We start from the raw sequence: 22,534 nt of genomic DNA, 5'->3' as shown, positions 1-22,534 counted from the left end.
AAATCGATTTAGTAATTCAGTTAACGTAACAATTCAGTTATCAATTATTATTTTCTAATTATAATAAGTAATAAGTATTTTAATTTTTTTTTTTTTTTTTAGAAAAATATATTTGTAACATTTATAGTTTATTGTATTTCGGTCCGAAATAGTGTAATAGTGTTAATAATTGTGCTTTTGTAATTTTACAAGTATTATTTTATATCTTTAATTTCCTTATTTATTATATTATAGTTATAATTTGAACTTAATTTTTATGCAAAAGTATATTTATTTCAATTATTCACCAATTATTCATCAATATTCACATTTTTTTTAATCTAATGCTTATATTTCAATACCTGCTTTATTCAAAACCCCTTAAAACAATAGCAACACTGATTAACACGAACAACTCCTTTTTTTTTTTTTTATCCTAAGCGTCTGAGACATCTAAGAAATCCTTTAAAACCCTTGAGCAGTCTGAGCAATAACATTTTTGGCTTACGCGAACAGGGGCATCATTTTATCCTGGGCTTATATGGTTTCACTTAGAGCCAGCTGACATTGAGACATAAATAGTGGCATAAAAAATGAGAGCAGGTCACTTTTTAGGCAGTAAATGAACAGCTTGAGGAGAAATACGAGAGAATTATGAGCTCGCTGGCCTGGATGAACAGCGGTCCGTTTTATCTGCCTCTTAAAGCCGTGTTCTGGAAGAGGAGACCGGGAGAGAGACGGCGCTTTGCGCTGCGTCTGCCTAAAGAAGGAGAGGACTGTCCGGTCAGCATGCAGACCGAGCCCTGCTTCCTGAACCGAAACTGTTTTCACTACAGCTACAACATCACCGGTGAGTGGGAGAGAACTAAACGGCTTTCCTAACTACTCAATCCGACTTTCTAGTTCTCATTAAAATGCAAAGTAAAGTAAATAAGCAAAATAAAGAAAGAAATACTTAACTATAAATAAATAAATACATCCGTTTCGTAAATGTGCTTGTTTGTAGGGCTGCATAATGTACTTTATAACAATAAGGCTGTTTATTTTTGTATTTAATGTAGCTTTTTATTCATTTTAATCTGTTTATTAGTTTGTCGGTTGATCAGTATTATTGTTTTTATTGGCTAAATTGTGCAGAACTAAAAATATATCATGTATATTATTTTATTATTTATTTTTTAAACGAAACAAAATTAATCGAATTTTAAATTATTGCTACTAATGCTGACTACAGATACGTACGCTTCTGGAAATATGAGTATTGAAATTTTTCACGGTGAAAAAAAAACAAAACAAAAAAGAATCATTTGTACATTAACATGATAAAATAATCGTAATATTTATGGTCGGCTTAAATTTTGTCAAATGGTTTGCCAAATTGCATTCTTTAGTTTTATTAATGATCCAAATCGGTAATTAAAATAACTCTTTTTGCCACATTTTGTCTCTAAAAAATGCTCCACGGTACTGCAGTAAGATAGCTTGTGAGTGGCTTTTCTTGCTGACTTGAACGCTTTTGCTCCTGCTCCTTGGCCGCCTGCTGTTTTTTAGCTCTTCCAGTCCGGGCATTTTCCACGCAGCGCTTCCTTTTCTCTCACTGTTTTGAGTTGAATGAGTCATTCAGGAGTTTGGATCATTACTGGAGCTCCGACTTCATTCACGGTTCCCCTCCAAGAGCGTCAAAGCGAAGCGCAGCGGTGCCACTGTGTCCTCAAACCGTCCGCTCGCGGCGGCGCGGGCGACCTCTGACCCAGACGTGCAGTTTAATGAGAACCCGCAGGGTGAAATCTGTGCGTGTGCGTGTGTGTGTGTGTGTGTGTGTGTGTGTACTCTCAGACTGGAGCACATGCCAATTAAGTGCCAGCGCTGTGTGTGGAATCGGTCTCAAGACGAGGATGCTGGACTGCGTTAGAAGTGACGGCAAATCTGTCGACCTCAAGTACTGCGAGAAGGTTTGCGCATTTATTTACAGACGCTGCCTCTTTTATGAAATTCGTTATTTTCTTCTCAGTGCCAGAAAGAGAATAGCGTCTGATTCAGCGTTAATGAAAAGACTGTTTTAATATCGCGGGGATGTCATCGCATTTTGATCGTTTTAAATCATTGAGAGATTTTCTTTAATATATAGTTTACTAAAATGATGAATGTTTTTGAAGTAAAACATTATTCAGACTGAATTATTTAACGGATTTCTCAAGACAAATTAAACAGATAGTTTATGTATGTAACCAAATTCTTTGAATGGTGTTTTATGATTTTTTAGATATGAAAAACTATTCAAAGGATTTTTTTTTAAGTGTCTTTTGCTCAGAAAAAAAAAACCAATAATTTTGTAAATTATCATTAACATTTCGTTTATTTATTTATTTATTTATTTATTTATTTATTTAATAGATTTTTATTTATCCGCCAGTTATTTCAGTCTTCAGAAATCACTCTAATATCCTGATTTGCATAATTTGAAAACAGTTGCTCCTAATATTGGAAACCGTGACAGTTATTTTTTTTATTCTTTGATGAATAGAAATTTCAAAAGGTCAGCGTTTACTTGAAATAGATTTTTTTTTTTACTTAAAAATGTCTCTGCTGTCACTTTGGATGATTTCGGTTAATCCTTGATGAATAAAACTGGCAATATATATATAAAACTGCATTTTACTAACCCCAAATTAAATTGTATATTCCTCTACAATGTGCCCGAGCAAACTAATGCATAAAAAGCAAAAATGTAACGTTTAAATCTCTAAATCTGCACTTCTGAAGTATATCTACCAGTATAATATTGAGATCAAGTGGAGAAGAAGCAAGGTTATTTTGTGCCATTTTAAACTGTAGGTTAATGAAAAGAGATGGCAAAAGATCAGTCAAAACCCCACAGCTCTGGTCATTTTAATTGGACCCTGTGGGCGATAAAACATATGCATGGCATATTAACCCTGTAACCCAGTTTTCAACCAGTCCACTTTATACCAGGGTTACAGATCTCTCTGGTGTGGAACTACTTTGAGTACAAAATTTTTTTTTTTTTCATGAATGCTCATTTCTTGTCTTATTTCTTTCTGCAGCTGCGCTTGGAGAAGAAATGGCAGATGAACGCTTCCTGTACGGTGGAGTGTCCAGTCAACTGCCAGCTCTCTGATTGGTCAGCATGGTCAGACTGCTCACAGACCTGTGGCCTTGAAGGTGAAGCCTGGATAAAAGGACAAATATGCTTCTTTCTGCTGTATTAAATGTATTTTTAATTTGTCAGGTACACAGGTTTTAAAAGTTTAAGGACGGTTCGATTCTTAAGGCTGCATTTATTTGATCAAAATGCACAACATTATAATATTATGAAAAATATTGCTATTTACAATAACTGTTTTTCTATGTTATATATATATATATATATATATATATATATATATATATATATATATATATATATATATATATATTAACATTCCTGCTTCAGTGTCACATGATCTTTAGAAATCATTCTGAAAAACGATTTGCTGCTCAAGACACATTTATTATTATTAATATAAATGCATATCAAAACAGTTGTGCTGTTTTCGTATTTAAAGTGCCCCTATTATGGATTATGAAAGGTTCATATTTTGGGTTTGGGCGTCCCAAACAACAGGTTGGCATGCAAGCAAAGTCGTTTTTTTTTATATATATATATATATATGCATTTACTTTTACCTCATTTGTTCAACGACTCCCAGACAATATGTTCAACGATTCATTAAACGAAGCCCTCGTTTACGCGATGCTAATTTGCCGTGATTGGCCGATTTGATTTAAAGCAGCGTCCTGAGCCTTTAACGTTACAAAAGCATCATATGCAGCATAAAAAGTATTGTTTTTATAAATTGGGACATTCGTAAATGGCCAGTAAATCGCATACACAAAATTTTTAAACGCCTTAAAATAGCAACTGACTTGCTATTTTGCGATTTCAAAGCGAAGAAAGCAGCAAAACAATGGCCTTGGTGTTGCTAGCGCGATCGAGAAGAAGTACGTAGGCTGTGAAATTGAGCACGCGGGAAAAGATAAAAAGAAAAGGCAGCATAGGAGGATGGAACTAGAATTCGGAAACACGAGATGAAATGGTGGACTCTGAGAAGAGGTACTGTTCGCGAAAACAGATGGAAGCAGCGCTAGATAGAAACTGACAGTCTGCCTGCCAAACACTTCTAAGATAAGGCAGAAAAAGCAGAGCGAGACAGAAGGCGGTGCATTGTGTGCAGTTTTATGCTAAACACATGTGGGATGAGCTAGAGAGTTATCTGAGACTGCCGTGCCTTGAGCTAGAAACTGAGAGATGAGTGTATGGAGATGTGTGTGTGTGTGTGTGTGTGTGTGTGTGTGTGCCCGCGCAGAGCACCAAATCTGTCAAAAACAGGATCAGGTCATATATCACTCCAAAAAAATCCAAACTTTTGTGACTTTATTTTTCACTATCATTCAAAAGTCTGGGGTCGGCAAGTTTTTTTTATTTATTTAGTTTTTTGGAAAGAAATTAATAATCGTATCCAGCGAGGATGCAGTGCATTTATCAAAAGTGGCATCAGCAACATTTGTAATGTTACAAAAGATTGATATTTTAAATAAATGCTGTTCTTTTGAACTTTCGAGTCATCCAGGAGCCTTGAAAAAAGAGTATCATGGATTCCGCAGAAACTGCACAACTATTTCAGCGTATTAAAATGATTTCCCAAGGGTTATGTGACACTGAGTAATGATGCTAAAAAAAATTTAGCTTTGCATCACAATGATAAATTAGGTTTTAAAGTATATTTAAATACAAAACTGCTATTTTAAATTTTAATATTATTTCAGAATATTCCTGTTTTCTTACTTTAGTTTTGATAAAAGGGCCTTCTTTTTAAAACTTAAAAAAATCACTTTGACCCCAAAGCTTTCTATAATACTGTAAAAAGTCTCTTCTAAAAAAAAAGAAGAAATTATAGTGGTGAAGTATTTATAACTATATAAAAAGTAGTGCCGTCAAATGAGTAATCATGATTAATAAAAGTTCCATAATAAACGTTTTTGTTTGTTGTAATGGTTTATGCTTTTCTTTAATATTTTTGTAATATATGTGTGTATACGGTGTATATTAATTATGTATATATAAATACACACACATACAGTAAATATTTTGAAAATATATATGCATTTGTGTGTGTGTGTGTGTGTGTGTGTATATATATATATATATATATATATATATATATATATATATATATAATTTTTTTATTTATTTTTTTACATAATTTATCATATATAAAAATATATTATTCTTAAATATATATACATGCATGTGTGTGCATTTATATATACATAATAAATATACACAGTACACACAGATGTATTATGTAAACGAAAACCTTTATTACAAAGCGCTAATAAAAAGTAATAGAACAGAAGAAGATATTTGAGGTCGGCCGTGTTGCTCTCCGTGGAGCTGAAGCTCAGACTCATTTCCCTGTCTTCTGTCTGGACTCCTCAGGGAAGATGTGGCGCAGACGGACGGTGGTTGAGGCGTCTCAGGGGGACGGCAGGCCGTGTCCGGCTCAGATGGAGCAGTGGAAGCCGTGTCCTGTGAGACCCTGCTACAGATGGCAGTACGGCCCGTGGTCCGAGTGCCGTGTCGAGGTCTTTCTCAGTTCTTACCGATCAAACGGCTGAATGTAAATGCACAGATCAGAGTTCATCAAATCCGACCCTTACGCGCTGCAGGATGAAGCTTCATCACAGAAATGCATTCACGTTCAAAGAAAACGTTCAGAGTTTGGTGAACTCGATCTTGCGGAGGGTCAAGTTTATATTTCAAAATTCATGAATTTTATGAGTTACGCTTTATTTCGATCGCATTCTTTAGACGTTCTGGTAACTGTAAGTCAACTAATTCTCATTAATTTGCAGCTAGGTGTCTGCTAACTCTCAGAATAGACTGATAGTGGTTTAATAGAATAAGTTGACATATACTTGCAAAAAGCTGTGGACCAAGTGTTAGAAGTTATTAAGACAGTCTACTAATACTCTAATGACTGCTAGCTGACGTGTAGTTAGTAAAATGTCTTTAGTGGACTATCGGAATAAATGTCCGCATTTTTTCAACAAAATAAACTACTAAGGTTCACAATAACACTGACACTGAGATTTGTTCAACTCGGGAGACTGCATTTATTTATAAAAATTACAGTAAAAACGGTAAAATTGTGAAATATTATTACTTTTAAAGTAACCATTTTATGTTTGAATATATTTTAAAATGTAATTTATTCCTGGGACGCAAAGCTGAATTTTTTTAGCATCGTTATTCCAGTATCTAATGTACAGATTATTATCAGTGTTAAAAAATGTTTAATATTTTTGTAAAAATTATACATTTTTTCAGGATTCTTTGGGAGATTCTTTAAAGAATGTAAGGTTCAAAAGATGAATATTTCTGGTAATAAACTGGTCTTAAGTGTCCAATTTTTAATTTAAAGCGTCATTTTTAAAATCTTACTTAAAATAGTAGAGATCATTCCTAATCTATAAATTGTAATCTAATCTTTTGATTCCACTTTGTTTCTACTAATCTCCATCGTGACTCGTGAAATTGAAAGGTCTTAGTGTTTATTGAACAGGATTGTACAACAGAACAATGGTTGGAGCTAAACACCTCATTCGCTCTGAATAAGTTAACGACCCGCTCTGGATCTCCTCGCTCTTCCAACACCTTGTTTTCCAATCTCGCTGTCAACCTCGTCTTCTCTTCTGTTATTCTCTCTGATCCTCCTCCATTTCAGTCCTGCTTTTGATCTTTGGATTTAGGAAGTGTTTATGACTGCTCTGTGCTCACATCTGAACCTCTGTGTGTGTGTGTGTGTGTGTGTGTGTTGTAGGAGGTGGTGTGTGGGGTGGGCCTGCGTTTCCGGAACCTGTCGTGCTTTGTATCAGATGGCTCCGGCGATGGGAAGAGCAGTATTGTAGAAGAAGAGCTCTGTGCTGGATTGGAGCAGGCTGTCGATGGAGATAAGAATATTGTTCTGGAGGAGACCTGCACCTTACCCTGCCCTGGTAAAATAAATACTTAGAAAAAAATACATAAATACTTTTAAAAACCCTAGCAAACAAACAAAACAATAAAACTATATATACAAGAAGCGTTTATTTATTTGTCTGCATTTTTTTGATCCAAAGTACACACACACACACACACACACATATATATATATATGCACATTACATTAATATACATATTATTATATATGTTGCTATATGTATTAGAAATTCTATATAATATTTTGTTTACATTTTTGTCCCATAAATATGCAAACCCGGGTTTAGATATATTCATTAAATTTAATTATTGGTTCATCCCTTAATAATATGTGTCATCTTATTCATTATAAATATTTATATATACAGCAATATTGCTGTGTGTTAACACTTTCAAGTTAGTTATATTATTTGGGCATTTTGTTTTTGTTATTTAACTTTTTTTTGTCATCTTATTTGAGATTTTATATCACAAATGTGTTCTATAATATATAATCTGATAATTATTCTAAAATATATAATCTAAAAAATATTATTCCCTTAAATAGCTTAAATGCAATAGCCAGTTTTTTTTTTTTTCTAATACAGATAACATTCCTAAATGGTTGTATGTGACTACACCATAAAATATAATTGAATTATTATTAAATTAGAGCTTCGCAGCATCCTCGGCTCTTCTGTTGTTATCTCTCTGAAGTGAGCTGGTATCTCTCGTGTTGATCTGCTCAGGTGACTGTTACCTGATGGAGTGGTCCGACTGGAGCCCGTGTCAGAGTGTGTGCGTGAAGGGTCAGCGGTTGGACTTCAGTCCGGCTCAGGTCCGTTCTCGGGCCGTCATCGCTCAGGAGCCGGAGAACATCGCTCAGTGTCCCGATCAGGAGTGGCAGACCCGGCCCTGCAGCAGTGAGACCCTTCCTCTCTCGTTCCTATAAAGACTCTGCTCCACTTTAATAGTTTAACATTTTATAACACATATCATTTGTTTTACAGTGTATATATAAATCATTTATCATCAAGTGCACTTGGACATACTTTTAAAAGGAGCGCTTGTTACGGAAATAATATACTGTGTGATGCTTAGTTACTTAATTGCATTGTTATGACATGATTGTAGTTTAAATTTATATTAAAAGCATTTTGAACTTAATTTTTTTTTTTTTTGTATGATCCAAGTACATCTCTATATGCAATTTCATAATTGCCAGATGCATGCATGCGAAACTAAAATATACGTTAATGTCATTTCTACTGAAATTTGTATGCTGTGTATTTGAATGTGTTTATAATTACATGTTTATAATGACGTTGCAATTTAGTACATTGAAATTGTTAACTTTAAATGTAATATCGGAGAACAAACTACAGTTCAAATTACAATCAAGAACTTTACACATAACATAATAAATGTGCTGCGTGTAAATGTGTTGAAAAATAGTCATAGTACACTGTAATGCACTTAAAAGTGACTTGAATCGGTTTAATGTTATATTATCAGCAAGCACAGTTTTCAAATATATAATTTTAAGTTTTATAATGAACATTAAATACAATTAAGCATACTTCTGGCATTTACATGCATGTGATTTTGCGTGAATTTGCTGTTCGAATGTCTCTGGCTTGATTTGTTACAAAGCATCTCTTTTAAAGAGACAGTTCACTTGTTGCAAACCAACATTTTTTGAAGAATGTTGGCAGCCAATCTGTCGATGGTACCCGTAGGCTTCATAGTATTTCTTTCCGTACTGTGGAAGCCAATGGCTATCGTCAGCCGTGCACTTGGCTTACGTTTTGGCCCAGGTACTTTTAGTTAAAGGAGATTGTATTAAAACACCCTTATTGAGTCTCTCTACAGCTGCCTAAAAGTGTATGGTTGGAGAATGTATATTTACATTGATTTCCATCCAGATGGGGAGTGTTATGAGTACCAGTGGATGGGCAATCCTCAGCTGATCTGGTGTCAGCGCTCGGATGGAATAAACGTCACAGGTGCGCATGATCTCATTTGCTTCACACCTTTACATCAGCCAGTGAAGAATGGCACGTACCAATATAAACCATCAAAGCCCGCTAATGCATCACCGATGCGTAATGTGCTGAATTGTATTAATCAATTTCGAGATTTCAGGTTAAAATGCAATGAGTTTGCCTTAGGTGCTGTGGTATTTCTTTGCACATTTTTCACTTCTAAAAGCCTTTTTGCCTTCAAGAGGTCATGTTTAATGGTCCTGTGGTGTGACAAATGAATTTCTGTACAGTAGCTCCTGAATAAATGAGCTCATGAAAGCTGCATGCATGATAATAATAATAAAAAAACTGGTTTCAGACGGAGTATGTTATTGTGGCACACTACAGAACATGACTATGATACCAGCATGCAGTGTATGCTGTAAAATGTATATATAAAGATGCCGACATCGCACATTTCGAATGACCGATCGCTTTCCGCCAAGCTGAGTTGTCGTCAAAAGCTTGAAAATGATCTCTGCCCTGTTGTTTCTTCCAGGTGGATGCCCTCCAGCGCTACTGCCAGGGACGGACCAGTCATGTGATCCGCCTTGTGACAAACCACAGTCATTTTGCTCAGAGGTAAGACACAAGAGGATTGTGGGATTACTGCAGAGTCTGTAACCGCAGACAGTTGCTCCAGCTGCAATTATCATAATGAATGCAACAGAAAATCATGGCCATGAGCTGTACTTTTGTTTGTATTTTTGAATGCAATTGATCTGTATCTCTGTAGCACGCTCAACGAGCTTTGAATGAGAAAAGAATTAGTGCATGCAAAATAATGACTGTGCGAATAATACAGGTACTTCTGGTAGACTGAGTATGCTTCTTGGGATAATTTCACGTAGGATCTCTCGAGCATTAGCAACAAAAAAGTGTGTGAATGTTTGCTTTTCACTAGGGATAATTATTTTCTTGGTCCATGGAGTGCTGCGGGGATGATTTATTTTTGTAGGCCAAGCCAGAAGTTAATATCACACTGGTTCCTTCGACAAAAACCCAGCGTTACTTTCCCGCCGGCTCACGCTTTATCGTAGAAAATGAATCTGAATCTTCTGAATCTTACGCGTTTCGTTTATTAAGTTGATCCTCACAAATGAGCGAAACATTTATGAACATGAAGTCTAAATTCAATCAGCAGAAATAAAAAGCTAAAGTTAGGCTATAAACACACAGCCACGCACAACTTAATGGTCACCACCGTTAAGATTCAACGACTCTTTCGGTGTTTACCTAAAAACGGCCGTGATCGGAAAGTTTGCAAGAGCGTGTTTCTGAACGCAGCAAGGCTGTAAAAGCGAATAATGAGAATATGAGTTTACCTTTGCAGTGGGATGGCATTTAATGGCCTCTGCAGTCAACAAAAAAGACACATTAAAGCTTAAATGTATGGCACGCATTACCTGCCATGGAATAAAATGAGCACGTGTTAACCACGGACCTCGTTTCAGGTGCGTTTGACCAAAAACATTGACCTTTTGGAACTGAGAGTGCAGAAACGTCTCGGTTTTAGGACTGAATTGGGTCACAAGCTTCGAGAGGAAGCCGAAAGCACGATTGTATTTCTGCGTCTCTGCTGCCCCCTGCAGGAAGGCGTGTGTGTGTGCGAGGAGGGCTACACCGAGGTGCTCACGGCCGAGGGGATGCTGGAGCAGTGTGCTCCCATCCCTGTGCTCGAAATCCCCACCGCAGGGGACAAGAAATCTGATGTGAAGACCAGCAGGGCCATCAACCCCACCCTGCCCACCACAATACAGCCTGGCGCGCCGGGCATCACCTGGTACCTGCAACCCTTTGGACCAGGTACATGTTTCATTTCAGGTTCTTTAGTCCAGTTTCTCATGCATATTTTATTTAATTGTACTCAAAGGTAAGAGGAAATTATATTACTCAGCAAACACATTTAAAGCATTAAAGCAGATTTTTTAAAAAAATTTTGGTCCTGTAATTACATATTGCAATTTTCTTTCTACCACAAAATAAAATACGATGAGTAGAATTGCAAAATGTCAAGATATAAAAATGGTGAAATATTGTTGCTGTAAATATTATTTGGCGGAAAAAGCAATACTCAGTTGTTAGTTTAAATTGAAATAGCGATTTTATGAACTTGCAATTTAAAGAAATAAATGTCAGGACTGCAAAATCTAAACTGTGAATGTAAACTCAAAATTATTATTAACAACTTCGGGCCGACTTTACAATAGGGTTTATTAGTTAACATTAGTTAGCTACATTTGTTAACGTGAACTAAGAATAAGCGATATTTCTACAGAATTAATTAATCTTAGTTAATGTTAATTTAAGCATTTACTAATGCGTTATTAAAATTATGTTTGTTAACATTAGTTAATGGGCGTGAACTAACATGAGCAAACAATAAACAAATCTATTTTTATTAACTAAGCGTTTAATTTTATGTTCATGTTAATTAATATATAATATATAATATATTAACTAATGTTAACTAATGTTAATGAGGGGGAGTTGTTAAAAAAATACATGTGTGAAATTTTAACTCACAATTACTAGTTTAGAATCATGTTAGTTTAGATTTCATACTTTAAGTCAGAATTACAGATTTAAACTGAGAATTCTAAATTTGTACTCCAGAATTAAACGCAAAAACAGAGAAAAAAAGTTTGAATTCCAAGACAGTTTAGAAGATAGGCTGTTACTCAATCAAATCTAAGATTCTACAAAAGATAAATCTTTACATATTAAAAGTTATGAATTGTGAGAGCTAGCAAACTATTACAAGCTTTAGAGTTTTTTATTTAAAGTCTGTAGTTACTTTAACTTACTTTATAAATAGCCTGAGAAAATGGCTGGCATTAACTCATTAAAACCAGCTTCATGTAGTTTGTATTTGCTTCATTGAGCTGATATCTTTGATCTTCTATAGACGGAAATGGTAACGGAGGCGCGGAGTTCCCCGGTAGTTTATCAGGTCACGATACCGCATGGTAAGAATCGACAATTCTTTCGCGCCTTCATCGCCACTTTATTTTCATCTTGCTTTTAATCAAGATCCTTACCTCAGCTCGCACAGCAGTGTTGCCGTGGCCATTCGCTGCCGACGCCAGATTTCGCCAACAGCATGCGGCGGAGGTTGTCGCTCCATGAGCGATTTCCACCTGCCCAGGCGTCGCGTTGTCAGAGTCGGCGCCAGTTAGCGCCGCAGAGCTCTGATGTCCTTCGCCCGTGCCTTCATCGCCTACGCCCGACGCATTTAGCATCAGAACGCAAGGGCACAAACCGAGTGTGAGGCACGAGGCAGAGGACATCAGAGCCTGTTTCTGCAGCCTTTAACTGGCCCTTGACTCTTGATCGGCTGCCGGCACTCAGGGCAGGTGTAGGTCAGCTCATGGGCGTCTTGGCCCATCCACACCACCGCACTGTTGGCAAGAATCTGGCGCCCCGAAAGGAGCGATGGCACAGTAACTGCTGCTCGGGCGATGAGGATGGGATGCGAGTTAAAGGAAAGCAAAACCAAACGAACGTGATGGAGTGAATGAGAAAAATAAAAGGAGTGGCGGTGAAGAGAACGGAAAGGGTTGTCGTTTTACCATGCGAGGTAAAATCATTGGACACGATAAATACCAGGAGGACAAACTCCCGCCGCCACGCCGTGACACCCACGTCTTCAGCTTTCCGTCTATAGAGATCAAAGATATTCAGCGTAAGCCATCAAACTGAAGCAAAATGCAAACTATATGAAGCTGGTTTGTGAGTTAATGCCACGCCATTTTCTCAGGCTGTTTATAAAGTAGTTCAAACTTAAAACAAATCTACAAGAGACTTTAAATAAAAACTCTAAGAAGCTTGTAATGGCGCTTATGCATTTTATCTCTACAATTCATAATCTCTTTTTAATATCGCAAAAATTTGTATATCTTTTTTGCTTAGAATTTAGATTTGATTGGGTAGCAGTTTATATCTTCTAAAACTTTTATCTTGAATTCAAACTTTTTTCTCTGAACTTTATGTTTTGGAAATTGGAATTTTAAATTTAGAATTCTCATTTAAATCTCAATTCTGACTCTTTTAAAATTGCTAATCTAAACTAACATGATTCTAAACTAGTAATTGTGAGTTAAAATTTCACATGTATTTTTTTAACAATCTCCTCATTAACATTAGTTAACATTAGTTAATATATTATATTATATACACTAACATGAACATAAAATTAAACGCTAGTTGGCTAAAAATAGATTTGTTTATTGTTTGCCCGCGTTAGTTCACGCCCCATTAACTAATGTTAACAAACATATTTTAATAACGATTAGTAAATGCTTAAAATTAACATTAACCAAGATTAATTAATTGTAGAAATATCGCTTATTCTTAGTTCACGTTAACAAATGTAGCTAACTAATGTTAACTAATAAAACCATTGTAAAGTCTGCCCGGGTTGTTAATAAATAATTTTGAGTTTACATTCACAGCTTAGATTTTGCAGTCCTGACATTTACTTCTTTAAATTGCAAGTTCATAAAATCGCTATTTCCAATTTAAACTAACAACTGAGTATTGCTTTTTCCGCCAAATAATATTTACAGCAACAATATTTCACCATTTATCTTGACATTTTGCAATTCTACTCATCGTATTTATTTTGTGGTAGAAAGAAAATTGCAATATGTAATTACAGGACTAAAATTTTTTTTAAAAATCTGCTTAATGCTTTAAATGTGTTTGCTGAGTAACATAAATTCTCTGACCTTGAGTACACTAAATAAAAATATGCATGAGAAACTGGACTAAAGAATCTGAAATGAAACATGTACCTGGTCCAAAGGTTGCAGGTACCAGGCAGTCAACGCCAGGCTGTGGCCAGGTGGGCAGGGTGGGGTTGTTACCCTGCTGGTCTTCGCTACATCAGATTTGTCCCCGCGGGTGGGGATTTCGAGCACAGGGATGGGAGCACACTGCTCCAGCATCCCCTCGCCGAGCACCTCGGTAGCCCTCCTCGCGACACACGCTTCCTGCAGGGGCAGAGACGCAAATACAGCCCGTGCTTTCGGCTTCTCTCGAAGCTTAGACTCCAATTCACCCTAAACCGAGACGTTTCTGCACTTCAGTTCCAAAAGGTCAATGTTTTTGGTCAAACGCACCGAAACGAGGTCCGGTTAACACATGCTCATTTTATTCCATGGCAGGTACGCGCTTACATTTGCTTTAATGTCTTTTTGTTGACTGCAGAGGCCATTAAATGCCATCCCACTGCAAAGGTAACCTATTTCATTATTCGCTTACAGCCTTGTTAAGGCTCAGAAACACGCCTGCAAACTTTCCTGACACGGCCGCTTTTTAGGAACACCTAAAGAGTCGCTGAATCTTAACGGTGGTGACCATTGTTGTGCGTGGCTGTGTGTTTATAGCTCAACTTTTAGCTTTTTTATTTCTGCTGATTGAATTTTAGACTTCATGTGTTCATAAACAGCCATTTACCCAGAGGATCAACTTAATAATTAAACGTAGATCTGTAAAGATCTTAGATTCATTTTTCACGATAGCTGAGCCGGGCGGGAAAGTAACGCTGGGTTTTTGTCGAAGGAACCAGTGTGGATAATAACTTCTGGCTTGGCCTACAAAAATAAATCATCCCCGCAGCACTCCATGGACCAAGAAAATAATTATCCCTAGTGAAAAGCAAACATTCACACACTTTTGTTGCTAATGCTCGAGAGATCCACGTGAAATTATCCCAAGAAGCATACTCAGTCTACTAGAAGTACTCCAGAAGAGTTCGTGACAGTCATTATTTTGCATGCACTACCTCTTTTCTCATTCAAAGCCTGTTGAGCGTACAGAGATACAGATCAATTGCATTCAAAAATACAACAAAAGTACAGCCTGCGGCCATGATTTCTGTTGCATTCATTATGATAATTGCAGCTGAGCAACTGTCTGCGGGTTACAGACTCTGCAGTAATCCCACAATCCTTGTGTCTACTTCCTGAGCAAAATGACTGTGGTTTGTCACAAGGCGGATCACATGACTGGTCCACTGGCAGTAGCGCTGGAGGGCATCCACCTGGAAGAAACAAATAGGCAGAGATCATTTTCAAGCTTTGACGCACAACTCAGCTTGGCGGAAAGCGACGGTCATTCGAAATGTGCGATGTCGGCATCTTTATATATACATTTTACAGCATACACTGCATGCTGGTATCATAGTCATGTTCTGTAGTGTGCCACAATAACATACCCGTCTGAAACCAGTTTTTTTATTACATATTATCATGCAGCTTTCATGAGCTCATTTATTCAGGAGCTACCACAGGAAATTCATTTGTCACACCACAGACCATTAAACATGACTCCTTGAAGGCAAAAGGCTTTAGAAGTGAAAATGCAAAGAAATACTCACACAATTTAAGGCAAACTCCATTGCATTTTGAACCTGAAATCCTGAAATTGATTAATACAATTCAGCACATTACGCATCGGTGATGCATTAGCTGGCTTTGATGGTTTATGACTGGCACGTGCCATTCTTCATCATTGATGTAAAGGTGTGAAGGAATGAGATCATGCGCACCTGGTGACGCTTATTCTCCATCCGAAAGCCTGACACCAGATCAGTTGAGGATTGCCCATCCACTGGTACTCATAATTAATTTATCTGGATGGAAATCAATGTAAATATACATTCTCCAAATCCATACACTTTAGGCAGCTGTAGAGAGACTCAATAAGCGCGGTTTTAATACAATTTAACGTAAAAGTACTCTTGGCTAAAATGTATTATGCACGCTGATTTATAGCCATTGGCTTCAGCACGAAAGAAATACTATGAAGCCTACGTGGTACCATCGATAGATTGGCTGCATAACATTCTTCAAAAATGTTGGTTTATAAACAGAACGTCTCTTTAAAAGAGATGCTTGGTAACAAATCAAGCCAGAGACATTCGAACAGCAAATTCACGCAAAATCACATGCATGTAAATGCCAGAAGTATGCTTAATTGTATTTAATGTTCATTATAAAACTTAAAATTATATATTTGAAAACTGTGCTTGCTGGATAATATAACATTAAAACCGACCAAGTCACTTTTAAGTGCATTACAGTGTACTATGACTATTTTTCAACATTTACACGCAGCACATTTATTATGTTATGTAAAGTTCTTGATTGTAATTTGAACTGTAGTTTGTTCTCCGATATTACATTTAAAGTTAACAATTTAATGTACTAATTGCAACGTCATTATAAACATGTAATTATAAAACACATTCAAATACACAGCATACAAACTTAGTAGAAATGACATTAACGTGATATTTTAGTTTCGCATGCATGCATCTGGTACTAGTGAAATTGCATGGCAGAGATGTACTTGATCATACAAAAAAAAAAATTAAGTTCAAAATGCTTTAATATAAATTTAAACTACAATCATGTCATAACAATGCACTAAGTAACTACATCACACAGTATATTATTTCCGCAATGCGCTCCTTTTAAAAGTATGTCCAAGTGCACTGATGATAAATGACGAGTATACAATTGTAAACAAATGATATGTGTTATAAAATGTTAAACTATTAAAGTGACAGAGTTCTTTATAGGAACGAGAGAGGAAGGGTCTCTACCGCTGGTGGTGGGCCGGGTCTGCCACCTGATCGACACTGAGCGATGTTCTCCTGCCTGAGCCGATGATCGTGCCCGAGAACGACCTGAGCCGACTGGAAGTCCAACCGCTGACCCTTCTTCACGCACACACCTGAGACACGGGCTCCAGTCGGGACCACTCCATCAGGTAACAGTCACCTGAGCAGATCAAACACGGCAGACATAACAGCTCACTTCAGGAGAGATAAGCCAACAGAAGAGCCGAGGATGCCATGGGTTCTAATTTAATAATAATTAAATTATATTTTATGGTGTAGTCACATACAACCATTTAGAATATATCTGTATTAGAAAAAAAAACTGGCTATTGCATTTGCTTATTTAATAAATAATATTTTTAGATTATATTTTAGAATAATTATCAGATTATATATTATAGAACACATTTGTGATATAAAATCTCAAATAAGATGACAAAAAGTTAAATAACAAAAACAAAATGTCTAGTAATATAACTAACTTGAAAGTGTTAACACACAGCAATATTAAGGTATAACAAATATTTATAATGAATAAGATGACACATATTATTAAGGATGAACCAATAATTAAATTTAATGAATATATCTTAAAACCCCGGGTTTGCATATATTTATGGGACAAAATGTAACAAAATATTATATAGAATTTCTAATACATATAGCAAATACATATACAATATGTATATTAATGTAATGTGTATATATATATATATATATATATATATATATATATATATATATATATATATATATATATATATATATATATATATGTGTGTGTGTGTGTGTGTGTGTGTGTGTACTGATCAAAAAAAATGCATAAAATAAATAAACGCTGTATATAAGGTTTTTATTGTTTTGTTTGTTTGCTAGGTTTTTAAAAGTATTTATGCATTTTTTCAAGTATTTATTTTACCAGGGCAGGTAAGGTGCAGGTCTCTCCAGAACAATATTCTTATCCCATCGATACCTGTCCCATCCAGAGCACAGAGCTCTTTCTACAATACTGTTTCTTCCATCGCCGAGCCATCTGATACAAAGCACGACAGGTTCGGAAACGCAGGCCCACCCCACACCACCTCCTACAACACACACACACACACACACACACACAGAGGTTCAGATGTGAGTACAGAGCAGTCATAAACACTTCCTAAATCCAAAGATCAAAGCAGGACTGAAATGGAGGGAGGACTGTGAGGAGAATAACAGAAGAGAAGACGCAGGGTTGACAGCGAGATTGGAAACAAGGTGGAAGAGCTTAGAGATCCAGAGCGGGTCGTTAACTTATTCAGATGAATGAGGTTTAGCTCCAACCATTGTTCTGTTGTACAACTTGTTCAATAAACACTAAGACCTTTCAATTTCACGCAGTCAATGGCGGAGATTAGTAGAAACAAAGTGGAATCAAAAGATTAGATTACAATTTATAGATTAGGAATGATCTCTACTATTTTAAGTAAGATTTTAAAATGACGCTTTTAAATTAAAAAAATTGACACTTAAGACCAGCTTATTACCAGAAATATCTAATCTTTTGAACCTTACATTCTTTTAAAGAATCTCCTAAAGAATCCTGAAAAAAATGTATTAATTTTTAAGCAAAAATATTAAAACATTTTTTAACACTGATAATAATCTGTACATTAGATACTGGAATAATGATGCTAAAATTCAGCTTATGTCCTATGAATAAATTTACATTTTAAAATATATTCAAACATAAAAATGGTTACTTTAAAAGTAATAATATTTCACAATTCTTACTGTTTTACTGTAATTTTTTATAAAAATCTCAGTGTCAGTGTTATTGTGAACCTTAGTAGTTTATTTGTTGAAAAAATGCGGACATTTATTCCGATAGTCCACTAAAGACATTTTACTAACTACACGTCAGCTAGCAGTCATTAGAGCATTAGTAGACTGGGTCTCAATAACTTCAACATTTGGTCCATAGTTTAAAGTATATGTCAACTTATTCTATTAAACCACTATCAGTCTATTCTGGAGAGTTAGCAGACACCTAGCTGCAAATTAATGAGAATTAGTTGACTTACAGTTACCAGAACGTTCAAAGAATGCGATCAAATAAAGCGAATCGCGTAAAAACATGCGAATTTGAAATATAAACTTACCCTCCGCAAAGACTGAAGTCTACCAAACTCTGAACGTTTTCTTTGAACGTGAATGCATTTCTGTGATGAAGCTTCATCCTGCAGCCGCCGTGAAGGGTTTGGATTTGATGAATCCTGGATCTGTGCATTTACATTCAGCCGCTTGATCGGTAAGAACTGAGAAAGACTCGGCACGCACTCGGGACTATCGTCGCACCAAGCCATCTGTAGCAGGGTCTCACAGGACACGGCTTCCACTGCTCCATCTGAGCCGACACGGCCTGTCGCCCTGAGACGCCTCAACCACCGGGCCCGTCTGCGCCACATCTTCCTGAGGAGTCCAGACAGAAGACAGGAAATGAGTCTGAGCCTAGCTCCACGGAGAGCAACACGGCCGACCTCAAATATCATCTTCTGTCTTCTATTACTTTTATTACATTGTAATAAAGGTTTCGCTACATAATACATCTGTGTGTACTGTGTATATTTATTATGTATATATAAATGCACACACATGCATGTATATATATATATTTAAGAATAATATATTTTTATATATGATAAATTATAAAAATAAATAAAAATTATATATATATATATATATATATATATATATATATATATATACACACACACACACACACACAAATGCATATATATTTTCAAAATATTTACTGTATGTGTGTGTATTTATATACATAATTAATATAATAATCACACACACATATATTACAAAAATATTAAAGAAAAGCATAAACCATTACAACAAACAAAAACGTTATTATGAAATTTTTATTAATCATGATTAATTATCTGACGGCACTACTTTTTATATAGTTATAAATACTTCACTCACTATAACTTTTTCTTTTTAGAAGAGACTTTTGCAGTATTATAGAAAGCTTTGGGTCAAAGTGATTTTTTTAAGTTTTAAAAGAAGGTCTTTTATCAAAACTAAAGTAAGAAAACAGGAATATTCTGAAATAATATTAAAATTTAAAATAGCAGTTTTGTATTTTAAATATACTTTAAAAACCTAATTATCATTGTGATGCAAAGCAATTTTAGCATCATTACTCAGTGTCACATAACCCTTTGGAAATCATTTTAATACGCTGGAAATAGTTGCAGTTTCTGCGGAATCCATGATACTTTTTTCAAGGCTCCTGGATGACTCGGAAAGTTCAAAAGAACAGCATTTATTTAAAATATCAATCTTTGTAATACAAACAAGCGTTGATGCCACTTTGATAAATGCACTGCATCCTCGCTGGATAATGACTATTAATTTCTTTCCAAAAACTAAATAAATAAAAAACTTATCGAATTTGTGACTTTGAATGATAGTGAAAAATAAAGTCACAAAAGTTTGGATTTTTTGGAGTGATATATGACCTGATCCTGTTTTTGACAGATTTGGTGTTCTGCGGCACACACACACACACACACACACACACACACACACACATCTCCATACACTCATCTCTCAGTTTCTAGCTCAAGGTAGTCGGCAGTCCAGATAACTCTCAGCTCATCCCACATGTGTTTAGTATAAACTGCACACAATGCACCGCTTCTGTCCCGCTTCTCTGCTTTTTCTGCCTTATCTTAGAAGTGTTTGGCATGGCAGACTGTCAGTTTCATTCAGCGCTGCTTCCCATCTGTTTTCAAGTGAACAGTACCTCTCAGAGTCCACCATTTCTCATCTCGTGGTTTTGAATTCTAGTTCCATCCCTCCTATGCTGCCTTTTCTTTTATCTTTCCCCAAGGTGCTCACCCACAGCCTACGATTTCTTCTCGATCGCGCTAGCAACACCAAGGCCATTGTTTTGTTGCTTTCTTCTTTGAAATCGCAAAACAGTAAGTCGTTGCTATTTAAGGCGCTAAAAATTTTGTGTATGTATTTACTGGCCATTTACGCACGTCCCAATTTATAAAACAATACTTTTATGCTGCATATGATGCTTTGTAACGTTAAAGGCCCAGGACGCTGCTTTTTAAATCAAATCGCCAATCACGGCAAATTAGCATCGCGTAAACTAGGGCTTCATGTAATGAATCGTTGAACATATTGTTCGGGAGTCGCGAACAAATGAGGTAAAAGTAAATGTATATATATATATATATATATAAAAACGACTTTGCTTTGCATGCAACTCGTTGTTTTGGGACGCCAACCCAAAATATGAACCTTTCATAATCCATAATAGGGGCACTTTAAATACGAAGCAGCACAAACTGTTTTGATATGCATTTATATTAATAATAATAATGTGTCTTGAGCAGTAAATCGTTTTTCAGAATGATTTCTAAAGATCATGTGACACTGAAGCAGGAATGTTAATATATATATATATATATATATATATATATATATATATATATATATATATATATATATATATAAACATAGAAATGCTATTGTAAATAGTAATATTTTTCATAATATTATAATACAGCATTTTGTGATCAAATAAATGCAGCTTAAGAATCAAACTGTCTTAAACTTTTAAAACTCAAGTGCATCTGACAAATTAAAAAATACATTTAATACAGCAGAAAGAAGCATATTTGTCCTTTATCCAGGCTTCACCTTCAAGGCCACAGGTCTGTGAGCAGTCTGACCATGCTGACTCAATCAGAGAGCTGCAGCTGACTGGACACTCCACCGCACAGGAAGTTGTTCATCTGCCATTTCTTCTCCACGCAGCTGCAGAAAGAAATAAGACAAGAAATGAGCATTCGTGAAAAAAAAATTTTTGTACTCAAAGTAGTTCCACACTGCAGAGAGAGATCTGTAACCTGGGTATAAAGTGGACTGGTTGAAAACTGGGTTACAGGTTGACATGCCATGCATATAGCTGATCACATGCCTACAGGGTCCAATTAAATGACCAGAGCTGTGGGTTTTGACTGGATCTTTTGCCATCTCTTTTCATTAACCTACAGTTTAAAAGCTCTATACAAAATAACCTTGCTTCTTCTCCACTTGATCCTTCAATATTATACTGGTAGATATACTCAGAAGTGCAGATTTGTGATTTAAACGTTACATTTTTGCTTTTATGCATTAGTTTGCTGGGCACATTGTAGAGGAACATACAATTTAATTTGGGGTTAGTAAAAATGCAGTTTTATATATATATATTGTCAGTTTTATTCACTGGAAGATTAACCAAATCATCCAAAAGGGACAGTAGCAGACATTTAAGTAAAAAAATCTATTTCAAGTAAACGCTGACCTTTGAAATTTCTATTCATCAAAGAACAAAAAAATAACTGTCACGGTTTCCACATTAGGAGCAACTGTTTTCAAATTATGCAAATCAGGATATTAGAGTGATTTCTCAAGACTGAAATAACTGGAGATAAATAAAATCTATTAAATAAATAAATAAATAAAATAAATAAACGAAATGTTAATGATAATTTACAAAATTATTGGTTTTTTTTTCTGAGCAAAAGACACTTAAAAAAATCCTTTGAATAGTTTTTCATATCTAAAAACTGGCAAAACACCATTCAAAGAAATTGGTTACATACATAAACTATCTGTTTAAATTTGGTTCAAGAACCGTTAAATAATTCAGGTCTGAATAATGTTTTACCAAAATATCTTACTATTTTAGTAAAACTATATATTAAAGAAAATCTCTCTCAATGATTTAAAACGATCAAAATATGGCGACATCCCGCGATATTAAAACAGTCTTTTCATTAACGCTGAATCAGACGCTATTCTTCTCTGGCACTGGAGAAGAAA

The 22,534-nt window shown here is 35.6% G+C and overlaps 1 protein-coding gene and 1 pseudogene across 1 annotated transcript in view; one reads left to right on the top strand and one right to left on the bottom strand.

Moving 5' to 3' along the window:
• Nucleotides 1-12,203, top strand: part of LOC122360891 (thrombospondin type-1 domain-containing protein 7A-like) — a 36,487-nt gene extending 24,284 nt beyond the window's left edge. The window contains 12 exon segments of the mRNA XM_043261721.1: nt 686-721; nt 724-829; nt 1,816-1,931; nt 3,045-3,162; nt 5,480-5,625; nt 6,864-7,038; nt 7,750-7,923; nt 8,926-9,006; nt 9,524-9,606; nt 10,617-10,830; nt 11,933-11,993; nt 12,071-12,203. Of these exon segments, the coding sequence (XP_043117656.1) occupies nt 686-721; nt 724-829; nt 1,816-1,931; nt 3,045-3,162; nt 5,480-5,625; nt 6,864-7,038; nt 7,750-7,923; nt 8,926-9,006; nt 9,524-9,606; nt 10,617-10,830; nt 11,933-11,993; nt 12,071-12,203 (1,443 nt within the window).
• A 110-nt stretch (nt 12,204-12,313) lies between these two features.
• Nucleotides 12,314-22,534, bottom strand: part of LOC122360890 — a 108,932-nt pseudogene continuing 98,711 nt past the window's right edge.

The sequence above is a fragment of the Puntigrus tetrazona genome, chromosome 16 (genome assembly GCF_018831695.1).
Source record: "Puntigrus tetrazona isolate hp1 chromosome 16, ASM1883169v1, whole genome shotgun sequence".
In the NCBI taxonomy this organism is placed as follows: Eukaryota; Metazoa; Chordata; class Actinopteri; order Cypriniformes; family Cyprinidae; genus Puntigrus; species Puntigrus tetrazona.
The sequence above is the reverse complement of the archived record's forward strand: the minus strand, read 5'-3'. Positions and strand labels throughout refer to the sequence as shown.